At 39.9% G+C, this 17,997-nt stretch overlaps 1 protein-coding gene across 2 annotated transcripts; it reads right to left on the bottom strand.

The window, feature by feature from the left end:
• Positions 1-7: 7 nt before the first annotated feature.
• On the bottom strand, positions 8-17,360 carry bnc1 (basonuclin 1). 2 transcript variants are annotated; one of them, XM_044139539.1, is made up of 5 exons: positions 16,984-17,360; positions 11,204-11,306; positions 9,034-9,269; positions 3,995-6,078; positions 8-2,125 (listed from the first exon to the last, which is right to left on the bottom strand). In XM_044139539.1, exons 1-5 carry the CDS (start codon positions 16,996-16,998, stop codon positions 1,330-1,332), a joined length of 3,234 nt encoding a protein of 1,077 aa, XP_043995474.1. In that variant the 5' UTR covers positions 16,999-17,360; the 3' UTR covers positions 8-1,329. The 2 variants fall into 2 exon arrangements, with proteins under 2 accessions (XP_043995474.1, XP_043995464.1); XM_044139529.1 differs by lacking the exon at positions 16,984-17,360 and adding an exon at positions 14,781-14,990.
• Between the last annotated feature and the right edge of the window lie 637 nt (positions 17,361-17,997).

The following is a 17,997-nucleotide window of genomic DNA, read 5'->3' as shown; positions in this document are numbered from 1 at the left end:
CCAAACATATGGCTCTTTATTTAACTGCAAACAAATATTATGACAATAAACCAAAAGAAATATCTATTAAAAATGAACAGTTTTTGCTCTCTCATTTTTTAAACAAATCAATGTAAAGAAAAGAATGGTTTCTCAATCTAACCTGTTGAATTTAAATACAAAATACAAACATTTGTGATACAGAGCAAACCTGCTGACCTACCAGAACAATACATGTTCTTGTTCATGAAATGTTCCTATTTAATACAGTAAATGTTTAACTTCTTTGAGAGAGTTTACTCTATTCACAGAATATCCAGTTCAATAACAATTTTGTTCAACAGTTGTTATTTATAGTGTAAGTGGGGTCAATAATGACTGCTATTTTCCCCATATTTATTATCAGTGTTTGACTCATTCACAGTACATGCTTCCAGGCTCCAGACCAGCGCCTGGCTGTGGGTTTTACACTCAGTCAGCTTCCTCCAAAACACAAACAATATGAGAGCAACAGCTCTGCTAACAACAGCCCCAAGATCACATTTCTTTACAAGCAAGCCACAGAAGCTGAGAAGGTTTTAAAGTCTTCGGCCATTTTTCTAGATTTTTTTTCTCACTTTTATTGTTCCACAGTCACACTTTACCGCTGTTCATCATAAAGTAAATAAACTTTTGCATTTCATCAAGCCCTTTGTGCTCAGGCTTAATTAGTGACCGTGGTGAGCCCCTTTAATACTGCATATCCGTCAGAAAACAGAAACGGGACGTTGCACACATCTAGGAAGGGAGGAAAATCTTTGGTCAATATTGGCAGCATAAAACACAGAACTGGAAAGATCAATCAGAGAATAGTAAATATGGTCACACACACAACACTAGAACTTTTAAATAACAGTGTTTACTGAAGTATTTTTCTGATAAATTAAGCGGCATATGTAGGATCTATCTGATGTCAGTATTCAGTAAATCCATAATATTCAGCTTCCTGATTCCGACATCACAGGGAGAACAAAAGGGAAAATGTCTCTGTGGTCTGAACTGGAACATCGGGGTTAAAGAAAACAGAACAAGATCAGTTCCACTTTACAACAGGACGACTTACATTAATGTAGACGATTCTTTACACACACACTGATTGTACTTTAATGAGTAAACACTGACAGGAATGTCGTTTCATTATACACAACACATGAATTTCTAACTGTATATTCTTTTTGCTTGATTTTTCCTTTTTTTCCCCAATCATACAGTATTTTGGTGGATTGTGTTCATATTTAAAAAGTGCTAATTAGTAAGTCTTCACTCTGCCCTCCCCCCATGACCTGCTTGCTGCCATTTGAACCCAGATCTTTATTCGTGTTCAGCCGTGGCCCCTGAGGTAACACAAAGGTTCTTGTGCAGGTTTGGGTTCTGACTGTGTCTGTTTCTGCTCCGTACAGAGGAGAAGGATGTGTCGCATCCTGGGACCTTGCACTTGTGAAGCAGTCGCAGATGGACTGTCTTGTAATGAGCGCGGAATGTTCCTTTGTTGCTGTACACCTTTTGGCAGACGTGGCATGTGATGGGAGACCCCCCCCCTTGATGTCTGCTTTGCCCGCTCCTGCTACAGCCTGTGTTCCTGTGTCTCCCTGCTGCCCCCTCCTCACCCTCTGGCCTCCTCACACCCAGCCCATCATAGCTCTCATCGCTGTCCTCTATGGGGAGGACCTCCTCATCCTCTTCCCCTGCCTCTTCATCACTCTCAGCTTCATCTGAGTCCCAGGAAGACTGAGCGCTGCCGCTGCCACAAGGTAGGAGAGAGGTTGAGGTGCTCAGGTCAAGGATCGTCCCATCATTCCCATTTCCACCTCCGTCTGCTTCTCCTAATCCCTCCAACTCTTGTAGGGGGAATGTCTCAACACTGCTAAGTGCAGCAGGTGCCTTGCTCATAGGAAACACCAGACCCATGCGGTTGTGTCCTCGGAAGATGACTGAGGTCTGGCTGGTTGGGTCTTGGTGCAGCGCGTCTTTGTCCTGCTGGTTTTGTCCAGGCTCCAGGCCTTGAGAGTCTCTGTCTCTGCAGTGTGATGGGGAATAAGGAGAGGCGGCTGGGCTGAGGGAGTCTTTGGTCAGCAGCTTATGGTGTAGATTCAGATTTGCACTGTGTCTGTAGAAGAAGAAATAAACGTCATTATGGTGTTTTTGTATCACCTGGAGAATATTTCCTTACTAAACCATGTGCAGATGAAACAGAACTGTAGTTTACATTAGTTTGGTCTTTTCACTGCCTATCTGCAGCAATGGGTAAGAAGCAGAATACACCCTGGATGTATCACATTTTATAGATGTAGATTAATAACGGTTTCACATATTATATAACATATTTAAATTGACCAACTAGATGGAAAAAACAATTCAATATATGTAATATCAATATGGCATAACGCTTTTCTTTTATTTGCACATATATAGTCATTCAATATACTAGAATATGTATTTTAATGGAGTCTGCACAGTGGTGTAGTTGGTAGCACTGCTGCTTTGGAGGAAGAAGGTCCTGGGTTCAATTTCCAGCCTCGGGTATTTCTGCATGAAGTTTATATGTTCTCCCAGTGCATGGTGGGTTCTCTCCGGGTACTCTGGCTTCCTCCCACAGTCCAAAACATGACTCTCATATTTACTGATCTACCTAAACTTTCTTTAGATGTGCGTGTGTGCACGATTTTTTGTCCTATCAGTCTCTGTGTTGCCCTCTGATGGACAGGTGACTTGTCCAGGTGACCTTGCCTCTCGCCCTTTAACCTCCAGAGATAGGCACCAGCACCCCTGGCAGCTCCATTGGGGATAATCATGTAATATAATGGTTGGTTGGTTGGTTGGATGGATGGATGGATGGATGGATGGATGGATGTGTTCTAATGAGGCCTGTCTGTCAGATTAACCGTACCTTTTAAAACAACAACCTTTTAGCAGATATTAGACATACATTTTCTTAAGCCCAAATAAGTTTTAAAAATGGTTTTTATTGGTCTATTACTCTAATCTTAATGTGGTGTTTTACTAGGCTAAAAGCATCAAATAAATATACATCCATATGTGAGAAATTAATATTTATTATTTTTTCTATTGTTCATTTAATAAATTGAGTGGCTGAAATAAATGAACTTTTCGGTCATTTTTTGGTTTACAGACCTGGGGTTAAGGTTAGAGCCATGACCTCCAAGTACATCCAGTCATGTGCAAGGCAATATATTTAGAGTGTACAGTTTTCTTAGGCCCCTTCAGATTGCACTTTCAATCTACAATCAACTCGTTCTTCATGGTTCATGAGCAGGTTAAAAGTATTAACATAAAACAGTAGGTGGGGTGAAGCTAACTTACCACAGTTACCCCTCTAATGCAGTTTGGAAGATAATCTCAGAGTCTTAATGTCCAGAAGAGGAACTGTCTCTGGTTCTTAGTGAACATGAAGAAAAGAGTTGTGTTTTGTGGAACATTTGGTCAGTCATTTGTTTGAAATATGTGTGTCCCCTTTGGTGTGCCTAAATGCTTTATTGTTCTTGTGCATTGAGTGAGGGCAGTTTGCTAGTGCTATGACATCACTTTCTATTTAAAATTGTAATTTTCAATGATCTGTTGACCTTCTGGATTAACTGATCATTGGTCTCAGTTCAGTTGATGATTAGCTTTATGTATCAGAAACTAGAATTTGCTTCAACTGTTCAGCTTACGCAGATGAGCTAATTTTTAATAAATATGCATATATTGTATAAAATGAACTTCTGTCATTATTATGTAATTTTGAAAATATTTCTGTAGCACTTAACCTTTTCACCTACTGTTAGGAATTGGAAGGAAACTGTAGACCAAAGAGCCAAACAATATAATGTAATGCAATACATTAAAAATAAACAAATCCTATGCCTACCAGCCAGGAATACTGTGTTTTGTGCACAAGAACAGGGAAAAAACTAAATGAGGACCCCGAAACTGTACCCATTTGAATTGAAGGCTAAGAAAAACAGAACTACTTCACCTGTCTCGGCTTCTTCGGGACGGGAAGGCAGCGTTGCAGCCATCCACTGTGCACATGTGCATCTCCTTCAAGTGGATGTTTTGGTAGTGGATCTTGACACTATAAGGGTTTTTAAAGGTCTTACTGCAGATCTCACAGTGGTGTGGAAGGTTAGCATCAGGTTCAAGGTGAGACAGTCCTGAGATCCCATAATCTTCTTCACATTTATCAAGCCCTTCCATTTCATCCAACAGGAGACCACCCCCATTGGTCAGTCTGTGCCCAGATTCATCCCATTTATGCTCTGGGATCTTGTCGGCTATTTGCAATGAATCTGAATTTTCTATGTCAGTTCTATCTTCAGTGCAAGTGGATTCTTTACTAGCTGAGATTTTGTAGCTAGCCACAGGCCTCTTTTCCAATGGGGATGGTGAAATAGTGATGACCCTCGTTTCTTTTTGCTCTGGTCTGTCATGTTCGTCATTCCTTTCAATTGAGTTTCCAGCAAAGGTTTGGTCTAGCAGATGCTTGCGACCATCCCTTTCCTTTTCTTTATCCATGTAATCTTCTCTTGCCTCTTCAGATTTTTCATTGCACATATGCTCTCCTTCATGGTTGCCCTCAAAGTCATCCTTTTCCCTACATTGCAGAGGAACCTCCTCCTCAGAGAGGCTTCCCTTATCCATCTTCTCATCCTGCTCTATCATCTCCTTCTCTATTTTTATTGGCATACTTGACTTCCGTGATTTTTTCTTTGGTATAGGATCTGTCATACAAGGTTCCGGTGCTGTGATGGGTTTGACAGTTACAGAAGATGATAAAATTGGAAGAGAAGGTAGTGTCCCTGGGGTGTTAGCAAGTTCTGCTGGGGTTACCAGGCTTCGGTAGAAAGGCAAGACTGGCTGTACTGTTTTCAAGTTAGGGAAGAGGATGCCAGTTTGGCCCATGCTGGAGAAAGAACTACTGTGGAGCTTAGGAGCAGTGTCCACGTGACTCACCATGTAGCTGGGAGCAGACTTATGGCTTTCTGAGGAAGAGATGGAAATTGTATTGCTATATTCAGCTCTCTTTTCTCCTTGTGAACTTTCATCAGCAGACAAGCTTCCTCGTAAATCTTTGTCTCTGTTGTTCCGGTTCATGGGCATGTGTAGCCGGGGGTTTGGGTTAGCACTGTGCCGATTGCGACTGCGCAGCGAGCTGAAGACCATGTTGCAGCCCTCAATGGTACACTTGTGTTTAATCTTCAGATGAACTGCATTGTAATGAATTTTCAGTGTACCTTTGTCATAAAATGTTTTCTCACAAGCGTTGCAAAACACACGACCTTTCTTCAGAGAGCCTCCACCCCCTGATACCCCTCCAGTCCCACTTCCATTCCTGTCCAGAGAGCGCAGCTTCCCCTCAGGAGACATCTGTGGGACATCAGAGGTCATAGATGGCGTGCATGGCGTGGATGAGCCATCTGAGTAGTTGTCACTGGTGGAGAAGTCTTCTGCTTCAATCTTTGCTGTTGTTGAGAGTGTGTCCATTGTTCTTTCACCGGTTTGGTCCAAATCAGAAGCATATGAGATGGAGCTTGAACCTAGCAGGCTGCTCTCTGAAGGATGTGAGAGATGGAGGGGGTTGTCCCTGCCAATATTGTCTCTTACATCATCTTTTCTCTGAAGCTGCTGCTCAACTGAAGCACCACATGGCTGCTGCTGGTGCTGTTGATGCTGTTGGTGCTGCTGGTGGTGATGTTGCGTTGCCCCTGGTGATGAGCCTAAGAATGGTGCAGGCACAGAGCCTAACAGCTGGAATGGAAGCATGAAGGCCATGCTATTGATGAAGTTCTCAAAGTGGTGCATGCTGTTGCTGCTAATCTTTTCAACCTTAGTTGCGGAGAGACTGACAGTGGAGCGAGGAGTGTTCCGCTCAATGAAGGTGCGGATGTCTGAGTTTGTGCGGGTACTGGGAACCAACACCGCCTGCCCCTCCTTGTCCTGTAAAGCCATAAGCTCCACTATAGACTTGGTTTCACCAAAACGCAGAAACTGCTGCAGAGTAGCAATCTCCTCCTCAAAGGTCATGATGGCCCACCGGTCCAACACTTTACCAGCAACATCCTGCAGACAGAGCAGAAAAACAAGGTACATGAAATGTGTGAGGATGTTATCATGACATAGATTGAATGAGAAAGTAAAAGGGAAGAGAGCAATTTCATCATCAGCATTAAAGCTGTATGTTGAGTTGCTCATACATATTCACAGAGCAGCTTGTATGACACACCTTATAAAATAGATTGGCAGAAAGGCTGATGGAAGGAATCAGAACAAGTGTGAATAGAAGTGAGTGGTGCAGAACCCTGAAAGCACTCATCACACAGCCTTCTTCAGGTCCGTGTTCTTCATTTAATTCTTCACTTTTACCTGCTCTGAATCTGCAAGAAGTGCAAACCACCTCACTGGCACACTGCTCCATGTCTGTGCACATACACACTCCAAAATCCATGCAACACTAAAACTGTGCATACACATTCTACTGCATGGAGTGTCACACACAGTCTCAGTGATCTAGCAGGTCAGGCCAGCATTAATCACATGTGACTCTGAGAGGCTTTGAAAGTGAAGAGCAGCTTCATGCCGTAACCAGGATTAATATTTTATCACACAGCATTCGTTGGGTGTCTGTTGAGGATTCGGACTCTACATTTGCTATTAAATAAGCGAACATAAATGAAATGCAGCCCAGCTTGAATTCTTGATGATGCACAAATTGAAGTGAGATCTTGTGCTGTCACAGAGCCTGCAGGCTGGCTCTCGGTCAGCTTGGCATCAGCTTCACTCAAATTCTGGAGCAAAAGACATAATATTTACAAATCTATCTACTCAGTATGGAGACTTGTCTGAAGTGAGCGTAGCATAGCAATAAATAGGCAGTGCCATATTTCAGGGGTCGAGGGAGTTGTTGCAACCAGTGGCTACATTTCATCTCCAAAGGCTTTCTACCCCTCCCCCCCCCCATTTATCAGGAAGATTTCACTCTCATTTGCTATCTGGCCTCACGCTGCTCATTGATGCTTCTCAGGTGTCAGAAAAACCATATTATCTATCCAGTCCATCTGAAAATTATTTGTACTTTAAGCAGAAAATGTGTTTTCTTAATTTCTCCCTCATTAAATACTCTAGACTGCATGAACTGCATGAGTGTTATTGTTTTTCCTAGGTGAACTTAAACTTTGCTCTACCGGACAACACAGAAGAAGAAATAAAGAAAAACAATAAAGAAGAAATTAGTTGTGATGGTTCTGCTCAAAATATTGCAGTATGCTCTTATAATGATAATTTGGCCATTTAAGAAGTTTTAGCTTTGAAAGGAGATCTGCAGACTAGTTTCTGGAAATGTGGATGACACAATACACAAGCCAGAATTCTTGTGTATTATTTATTTATTAATGTACTATTTATATTTTTTATTAATATTTTTATTGGAGTTAACTGGAGTATATATATATATATATATATATATATATATATATATATATATATATATATATATATATATATATATATATATATATATATATATATATGTGTGTGTGTGTGTGTGTGTGTGTGTGTGTGTGTGTGTGTGTGTATATTATACAGTATATATATTTTTTAAACAGAATTTGAAACAAGTGAAACGGAAGCTTGTTTATCATAGTTATCATTTCAAATTCTGTTTAAAAGGTCCAAAATGATACTGACCAGATCAGCCATACACTGTAATGACATTAAGCAGGAAGATTTGAGCTTTTCATGTTGATGTCAGAAGAAATTTTAGCTGCAGATGCATCCTATGCAAAAACTGATCAAATCTTCACTAAAAGAATACTGTCATTTCCTTTTATGCTATAAAAATATTTATCTTCTCATTTAGAAAAATAGTGGAAATGTTTCTTTATTTGTGTTTTAATAGAATAGAATAGAATAGAATAGAATAGAATAGAATAGAATAGAATAGAATAGAAGATACTTTATTGATCCCCAAGGGGAAATTACATATTTCGTTGACAATGTACTCCATCCAAGGTGTTAAATATTAATAATACAAATATGAACATACAAGAGAAAGTTTATTAAAAGATACATATACCTAAGAGTGATGTAAGCAATTTAATAAATAACAAGCATGCACATGCAAATATGTTAATCTATGAATAAATATTTCTAATATTGAACAAAGAAGTGGTTAAATGAAAAATCTGCAGAGTGTGTCATTTTTAAAAATCTGATTTTTAACAGAAACAAATAGCAGCAAGTTGGTCCAGCTAATCAGCGCAAACCTCACTGGGAACATGACAACTGTCTGTCTGAATTCATCTGGGAATAATCCATTCATATATTCCCAGTGGTGTCACTTTAACTGATTTTTCATCTTAAATGAAAAAGATCAGTGTCTCAGAACCTCTTCAGCTCCACACATCCGTCTCAGTCTGCAGACCCTCCAGAGACAACCTGAGGCTGAGAGCTGCTCCCATCCTTTCTGGTTGCTAACCTGAATACAGCTAACACCTTCAGGACTGCAAAATGTTAACAACCCGTATCTGTTTCAGGTTAAACAGTCTTCAGAATGGAACGTAATAATTATCCTGATAACATTTTCAGCTTTCTAAAAGTTTCTCTTCACCAGCAGCCTGGTCTGGTACAGACATTAAAAAAAATTTAATAAAAAAAAGAAAATGCGCTCCATCAAATACACAGAGTTATATTACAGTTACAATTGTATTACAGTTAGTAGCCAAATATTTAATAAATAAGGATAATTGATTAATTGATTTTTTTAGGGGAAAACTCAGGGTCACCTGTGAGTTGCTGCCATGTCCAGTGCAGTCATTCAGCCCAGTTTTAACCAGTTGAAATTATTTTAATGAAGAAGAAACCAAAAGTAATCCACACCAATTAAAGGCTGTGAAAAAGTAATTTTTAACATGTGAACAGTCGCAGCTAAAATCCATCAGGCCTTGTTAGAACTGAAACATTATTGGACAGACAGATAGAATGAATCAAGGTCCAGATTCCATGAACAGGTTGTCTCACCTGGAGCACGTATCCTCTGATGTAGTCCTGGAGTGTCCAGTCCAATGCGTTGAGGATCTGGATGACCTCCTCCTGTTTGAGGACAGAGAAAAGGCGGTCCAGGAGGATTTTGAGCCGGATCGGGATGGCTTGGGTGCCGTACAGCATCAAGCTGCAGATATCAAACACTACGTTGGAATGCACAATCTCCACCTGGCTACTCTGGAACATATGGTGCACCTTCAGCTTGCTCAACGCTGGAAAAAATGGACCAGATTTTATTAGATTAGACTGGATGAAATGGTTCTGCAATAAATACTGTCATCAAATAAAAGTAAAGAGAAATAGAGAGTACATTTTAAGGTTGGAAATCCGTTCTTACTAAAACATAAACTGTTGAAGCAAAAATAAATTAACTCAATTAAAGGGAGGGACTAAAGGTACACATTAAATTTCTGCTTTTCCACAGAATAACTAAGGATGTTTTTTGCATAATTTCCAGACCCCAGTGAAAGACAAACATTGCTAACAAGACGATGTTAAAGAAATGATAATACAGTTTGTTAACATGAAAACTGCAGTTTTTAAATTTAGTGATTTGCATCACTGTACAAATCAACAAAGCTTCAACATCCACTACAGTCTACTATGTGAATCAAGACAGATAAATGGTCTCAGATATGGGGCTGACCCCTTACAACTCAGGGGCCACTCTGGGGATTTGGAACTGATTTTTCATTTTTGTAGTAATGATTTTTTTTATATTAACAAAAACACACAATTTTGTTATAAAATTGTGATTTATTTTTACAATAATATATATTTGATAATGTATGTAGAAATCATTCTTTATATGGACAAAAAGCAAAAATAAAATAGAAATTGCTCTGGACGAAGCAAAGTGTAGCACAAGGGGCTGGTTTTTTGCCAGGCTACTGTCTATATAGTAAGTAGGAACAATGAATGAGTGAGTGGATCTCCCTACAAGGAGGTCTTAATTTTCTGAAAATAACAACCACTTCTAAACGGACCTTATTTAATTGTGTCCACAAAATGAAAGAATGTTATACCAGCATGAAAAACATTTTTTTCGTTTTTTGATTTATTGTTTATTTGAATGCCTGATCAGGCCGTCTCCTGCTTTAAGTCCTTTTGACTGCATGTGATTCTGAACAGCAACCCAGCAGGTTCAGGAAAAGAAGACAAGGAATGACACGGAACTGTACTTAGACTGCTGGTCATTTTATTTATTTATATTTATATGCACTAAATCAAACTATAACTAACCCCTCATAACAAACCATTCTAACTGATTCCATCATCACATTATGTTTATGACAGTTCAGAAATACTACAGAAGTCCATCTAACATTTAGGTTGATTGAAAGCTGATACTTGGATGCTCTCATCAAGACAAAAGATCTTAGTAGAAAAATTATCCATCCATGTCCACCGTTTCTCTGCACACTGCCCTGCTCTGAGCTCACTGTAAATGCTAAACAACACATCTCTTCCATTCTCATCAACAAGCTTGATAGATTTTACTTTTTCATAATTTTTTTTATATTCAGGCTGTTTGAACCTTAAACAGCCTGAATAATAAATCTTAAACCTCATTATACTTTATGGTTGGTGAGTTCTGTAGAGTAATTTTTTAAAATACAACATTCATATGGTTCTATCCAGCATCTAATGAGATCACTTCACATATAATATTAGCACAGTAGATGTTTGGGTTGTCACATATTACAAGTAAAATCCCATAAATACTTATCATAAGTGCCAAACATGAAGCCCAAAAATGATCAGTTCTGATGTAGTGGAAACTGTGGCTGAACAGTCAAAACAGCAAAGGATTTAAAAAGAAAAATGCATTAACAGAAACAAACCCATGCTTCCACCAACTTTTACTGTCACTTTTGTTTACTTTCCAACTCTTACTCAGAGTCATTAACTTAATTATCAACAGTTCTACATCAGCATTATATTAAATGTTAAATTGTATTCTCAAAGAGTTTGTCCTCTCATTCATGTTGGGTTTATGGTGAATGTTTCTACCTGCTGGTGTGTTAAGGAAGTCATTAAAGCTGATGGCACTTTAAAAAAAATTATAGATTTGAAAACAAAACCAAACTATAAATTAGAAGTGTGTTGAATGTGTTCTGGTGAGAGAATGTGCTCCAGCTCTTACCGTGTGCTACCCAGCCATGTTTGCAGTTTTCACACTGCCTCCTCTTCAGCTTCCCAGGCTTGAAGCTGTCACAGTTACAGTTTACCAACGTGCAGCAGATCGCCTGTAAATTATAACAAGGACAACAACTTAAAAAGGGTGATATACAAAATCAGTATGTTTTTGTCCTTGTCTAAAAACATAATCATTGCTTTTTTTGTTGATTGATTTAAAATGAATCCAGAAGGCATACAAATAAAAATGGAGGAATAAAATATGACAGCAGTCCTTCCCTACTTTTCCTATAAAATATGTGTGTATGCGTGTGTGCAACAGTAGCGGTTCTCACTCTGCAAAGTGATACATAAGTGACTAACAGAATGACTAACAGAAGAACATAAATACTTCAGGTCATTTGTTTTCCTGTCGTGGGTCGCTCATTTCTTAGTTTTCTGAGAACGGAAGAAGACTTGTTTCAGGATCAATGCAGGACCTGCCGTCTCTGCAGCAACAAGCAGACACCAGACCCCTGGACACGCAAACATACATGCACAGCATTCTGACTTTCAACTTTTCTGCCAACCTGTTTTATGGTTAATGCTGAAATTTCAGGACGTTATGTCAGAAAAGCTATGCAGACAGAACTGAAACAAACAGAAATAAAAGTGATGTAACAACAATGAGGCCATTGTGTACCTGGACCAATGCAAGCAACTTTTCCAGATTGAATTCTAATAAAATAATAATAATAATAAAAATAAAACATGCTTTATTTTTTGCATTAGAAAAATATTCCAGACCAGGAACAGAGATAGCATCATCATACTTGTGATCAAAGCTGCTTGTCTTAGTGGTTCATGCTGCAAACCTTGGGATGGCTATACTCCAGCACCTCTCTCCCTCTGCATCTATAATAGATGATCAGTTGAGTTTTAGTATACATGAGCAGAATGCTTAGCTCCTTGCTGGATCTCTCTTGCCAGGCAGAGAAGGAGTAAAGTGTGGGTGATGGGTTGCGAGCCACCCCCTCCTCATTTAGTCAGTCACTTGGTTGTGTGATTGAAGCCGGGCTTGTCTTTGTAATCTGGAAGCACATGATTTCACCTTGCACCAACCTCTCATCATTAGTGCGAATAAAACTGACCAGGGATGAAGTTGGTGGCAGCTGCCTGGCCTTGATACACCACCAGTAACCTTCGGTCGTCAGATGTCCACTGGCGTTGCTGTTTTCACCATCACTTTCTGCGTCGGGCCTGGAAAGCCGAGGTTCCTCAGCCCAACTGCTGAGGTGTAAAAACACCTTTTCTCATCTCACAGAGCCTTAATCCCATCATTACAGAGCGGCCAGACCTAACACAGCCCAATTAGACTAATCCTGTCCCTCTGTGGCTGCACACACACCCTGCTGCTGCTCCCCCCAATGTACATCTTAATCAGGTGCTCTGCACTCCCACACACACACACATACACACCTGCACACACCCACCCACATACACATATACATTATAATTCAGTGTGCTTGCAGTTGTTTTGTCTTAATTAGTGATTCATTTCATGAGTTCCTTTGCAAAGGAAGACAAAGAAGGAGAAAGAGAAGATGAAGACAGGGATGATGTATGGCAGCCAGTGCCCTGCCCCGTCTCTTTCTTTTTGCCATTGTCACAACAAAGCCGTAGCTGTTCGTATGCATCAATGAAGCCAATGACAAGAAGACTAATTGCACAAAATGATGCAGGTCCTTCAGCACTCTCAAAGCCAAAGCTACCATGGTGCAGTGTTCTTTACATCACTGATGTACATCAGAAATTCCCCTCTTTTCGCCCCCGCACTCCCATTCACCTTGATCACTTTAAACATGTCTGATTAACAGTACTACCAATCACTGGCATGTCTACAGGTTGTTTAACAAACGATAATCAGCGATGGCAATAAATTTGTGATGAATGAGGGAAAACTCGCAACAGTGCAGAACTAGAACGGTTCTAGAATATCACTGTTACGCACAAGTAGAGATGATAATTCATAGTCCATGCGATATACCATTGTGTGTACCACCTATTTCTGCCTACAAAGAGTGTGTGTGCGCATGGGGGCGTGGGCGTGTGGGGGTGTGTGTGTGTGTGTGAGCGTGTAGACGCTGAGAGATGTTCAGACTGAAATCCTGTTGTGGAGAAATAAAATGCTATTTTGTCAGTACTTGTTCTGTGTTTCATGCTATGTGGAGTCATAATGTGTAGGACGGCCGGCCGGAGAACATGGTTGATTAAAAACTAGTGTCGAAGGTGGAAAAGGCAGGGATGGCATAAAAAGTCCCGGTGTATTCATGACCCACCCCTAGCTGTATGTGTCTATTAAAGCCACTGTAAGCAGCTTTAGAGAGCAAAGCGAGGTAAACAGAGAGCGCTGGTGAATGGACAGGAACTTGTTGGCCTAATGTGGTGGAACGCTAATCAATTAGCAGCAGCTTCACACCTTTGTCTCTGTGGGGAAATAGAGGTGATGAGGCCAAAGAAAAAATGGCCCCAGAGCAACTGGCAGTTGAGAGGATCAGGAATACTGACACAACCACACACATTTACTGCCAACCTATTGGCAATTAAACATGCAACAGATTTTTAAATTACATTTTAAAAATAGGTTTTGATATTTTGTACAGCTGCAGATTTAGGTACAAAACATGGAACTTAATTTAAAGTTCTAGAAATTTTTACATATTTCTACCATACATAACAAGTTGTTATAATTGCAATATAACTGATAAAACTGATTGTGAAGGAGACGGCAACCCGACAAAATATAAAACCAAACTGTTTTGAGTGATGATATAAAATGTTCATTTCTAAAGCATTTTGAGGCTGTTATGTGTTAGAAAACTCATCCACGTCCTGTTAAAAAGGCTGTATCAAATATCAATAATATAAAATATATCAATTATTTAAATTTAAATAATAATCTGTTTAAATTTTTACATTTTAGTCAGACTTAAAATGTCATTTAAAGCACATACAAATCATCATGTTATGATCTTGTGGAGAAAATTTCTATTTTTTCTGCATAAAAAATAATTCTATGATTTAAAAAAAAATAGAAACAATACTTTCAGAAACATTATAATCATCCTTTAAATGAGAAGTGGAACTTGCCGCCAGAAATTTACTGTACTGAAACGTAAAGTGCAGCTGAAGTCAAGTTGTATTTCGTTCCACTTTTGTCACAGTTAGGACGCCGTAATAAAAACCCTCTGCTTCACTGCAACCGTTTTAATTTATATACATAAAAAGTCATTAAGCCTTTCTGTCTCTGACCTGCATAACAACTACATAAAAAATAGGGGGGGGGGAAAGCCGTCTAATACTGTAATGGTAGGCAAAAAGATAAAAAAGAAAAACAAAGAGAAGAAGACAAAACCAGTGAAAGCATTGGCAGCAGCAAGTAGAGACATGCTTCATTTATGTCTGTTAAGAGTCCATACAGCCTAAAGACAGCGTGAAAAACTCATTATTTCAAACTCATCCTGCAGTCAGTCACAAGCCAGCACACACAAATCAATCTCTACATGATCCACTACCAAAACAGACAAAACACAGCACAGGTTTACCTGAAGATCCATGAGAAAAACGCTGACCTCTGCACAGAAACAAGTTTGAAGGAGACAAAAATGTGAGCGTGAGGATGGAGGAAGAAGCCAAAGTTTGGATGGCTCTCTGGTGTTAGTTGCTTGCCGTTAGGAACGCGGAGGGAGTGTTTGGCTCAGAGAGAGAGTAAATGAGGGGAACATGTTAGTACACTGAGTCTGATAGAGTTTGGCTTCCAGCTATTCTCTGATTAATATCAGATCTCCCCCTCTCCACGCCTGCCTCTTGACAATCTTGTCACATCTGGCTGACAAATCCTTACAAGCCTTTTGGTGGCAGGGTAGAGCATATGCAACGATTGGACACACACACACACACACACACACACACATGTGGAGCTTAGTGTGTGGGTTTTGGGGGTGTTACAAAGTTAGTCTGGGGCCAGCAGGGGCAGATCACAGCTCAAGGAGACGCTCAAGGGGGTAAAAGGCTGGCGCAAATGTGCGCCCAGCCCCCTACTACCCTCCTCAGACGAAACATCACAAAGCTAATGTAGCTGATGAAGTTCACACTGACATCGGCCACTTCGCTCATCCACACCAACAGAACAAGGATCATCTCCATCTGAATGAACAAGGGCCACAAGTTTGAGTCCTTCTATAGTTATCTCTCTTTTATGGCTTGTGTGTGTGTCTGCGTTTGTGTGTGTGAGTACAGCAGAAGAGAAGACTCATTTTCATAAAAGAGTGATATTAAAAATAGTACATTAAAGTTGGAAAGAGTGTGATCACAGCAGGAATAAAAGATGGGAGGCAGCTGTGGCAACATTTCACACACATATAAAGACTGTGCGAACTGGAGCAAAATTAAACTTTCACTCATCAAAGAGGAAAATGCATTTTTTTTCCTTGTGTTTTTATGATTTTGGAGGTCAAAGGAATATCACAGAAATTCTGTAAAATGATAAGTATTCCTTTACTTTAATCTGGCATGTTGAAAATAAAGTAAAGAAAAAATATCATATCTTTCTGACATTTCTAAACAAAATGCTTTAAAAATGAAGCATATCTGGAATTTAAATTATAATAATTTTAAATTTGTAATTGAAGAATTAAAAGTGTTTTGGGAGAAATCAAAGAAAGAATATCTTATTTTCAGTGATCATTCCAACCTTTTCTTCTAAAATCTTTGTTCTGATATGCACTAATCTGTCAGCAAACATACATGTATATAAGCAGTGTCTCACTACAACACAGGTAACTCAGAGATGTTGTATTATGTCTGCATTCAAACATTTTAAACACATTCCAATAAGCTGTGCTCAGAGGCCAGGAGGCAACAGGAGGTCAAGTGGCTCTGCTTCCCCAACTGCAGGCCGACTGAGAGACGATCCGGAGGATAACGACCAGACACAGGTAACAAGTCTGTGTGTTACACTATCTTACAAAAAAAGATTCCTTTTCAGCAGTAAGTCTGTAAACACTGACCTGAACTGGTGCTAACCATAGAACATTGCCATAGTCCTCTACTAAAGAAATACACAACTACAAAATTATGTATTACACATTTAGTGAATGAATGTGAATGAATGTGTAATACAGAGCAGAGAGAGTAGATTAAATTTAGTCAGAGACAAAAAAGAACATTATTGTCCTGCTTCTTTCTGTCATCTTTGGTTATTTGATAGTTTTTTCAGCAAAATGTCGGCGAGCTGAACGCAATCTGCACAGAACTACTCATCTTATTTTTTTTTGTCTCTTTCTGCTATCTAATATTTTACAAGAGTAAGAGCATCTAACACAGAAAGAATTGAACATTTTTAAAGACTTTAAAAATAAAGTCCTCAAAGTGAGCTGCATCAATTAGATACTTCCTTCTTTTTATTCTCTTCTAGTTAGAGAAGTCCCTACTAAGGTGATCCTTTTAAGGAAGCATTTGATATTTGATAAGTTGGCATAAGAATAGGTTTTTAATAAATAATGTTCTTTGTAAAGAACCAAAACTGAGTTCAACACTGGTGTCAAAATAATGTGCAGTAGTACACCACCTCAGGATCGCTGATAGATATAAAATCATCTGATGCAAAATGTCTAGATTTCTCCTGAAACCTGTCCAGACTACACCATTCCAGTTTATAACTCAAGCAAATCCTGATCATGTGTGCAGGCATATTGAGAGGTGCCAAAACTAACAGAAAGTGGAAATGAAAAGCAGTTAGTCTCTTACCTCGGCCATTGTCATTTAGTGGGAGGTTTCCAAGGATACGGAGGAGTTTGCCATTCTCTGAGAGTTCCACAAAACAACTACCTCCAACTCCTCTGTCCGCACAAGTACGAAAGCAAAAAAGCTATCACTTCCAACAGCTTCTCCTTCAGCAATAGACACACTCGCTCCCTTCTTCTCTCATAAGAACATACACACCCTCATGCACGCACACATACACACACTCATACACAGCCATATGCGCTTGCCCAAAAGAAAAAAAAAAGTCACTATGCTTTATTCTGGAAGCACATGTGCCTTCTCTGCGTTTCGCCCCTACTGTTGCAGTGGACTCCCACTAAACTACTCGAGATGTTTAGTGTGTGCATGCGTGTGTGTGTGTTGAAACTGGGCACAGGGGATTGGAATGAGATCCTCCCACTCAGCATTCTCACCTCAGGAGCTGCCTGCTCCCTCCCTAGCCTACACAGAATACACACACAACTGTACACGCACAGAGGTGTGTGTGTCTTTTCACGCACGCAGACTCAGACATGTCTACCCCCTCCGAGTCACAGGGCAGTCCCCTCACAGCTGGCTGGAAGAGGGCATGACACTCATCTTTCACAGAGATTTGATCAAAAGGAATCACAAAGGCTAGAGGCTCTCCTAATGCAGCCAGGGGAGGCCCCCCCATTCCCCCTCCCTTGCCCCCTCTCTCTGAGTAATGCCCTAAATCAACGCTGCCCCTCTCGATGCACACAGCCCAGTGTGTGTGTCTGCGTTCACCTTAACACAGCTCTGTGAAGAGCCTCCGTAACAAGTTATGCCTTGTGCCGTCAGGAATGTGTAGGTGTCTGTGCTGAGCATTTTTAAGCAAGAGGGGGACTTCACACATTACACACACTCCATCTCTTATCTTTAAGAAAATGTGTACATAGCTCGGGAGCGGCCCGGTCTGTTTTTGGAACCGAGAAAATGATGTTGTCATATATTGTCAAGTGTAACCAAAAGATGTCAGCAACTGTTAGCAAATCA

The sequence above is a fragment of the Gambusia affinis genome, linkage group LG02 (assembly GCF_019740435.1).
Source record: "Gambusia affinis linkage group LG02, SWU_Gaff_1.0, whole genome shotgun sequence".
NCBI lineage: Eukaryota > Metazoa > Chordata > Actinopteri > Cyprinodontiformes > Poeciliidae > Gambusia > Gambusia affinis.
This window is presented reverse-complemented; position numbering and strand designations above follow the sequence as displayed.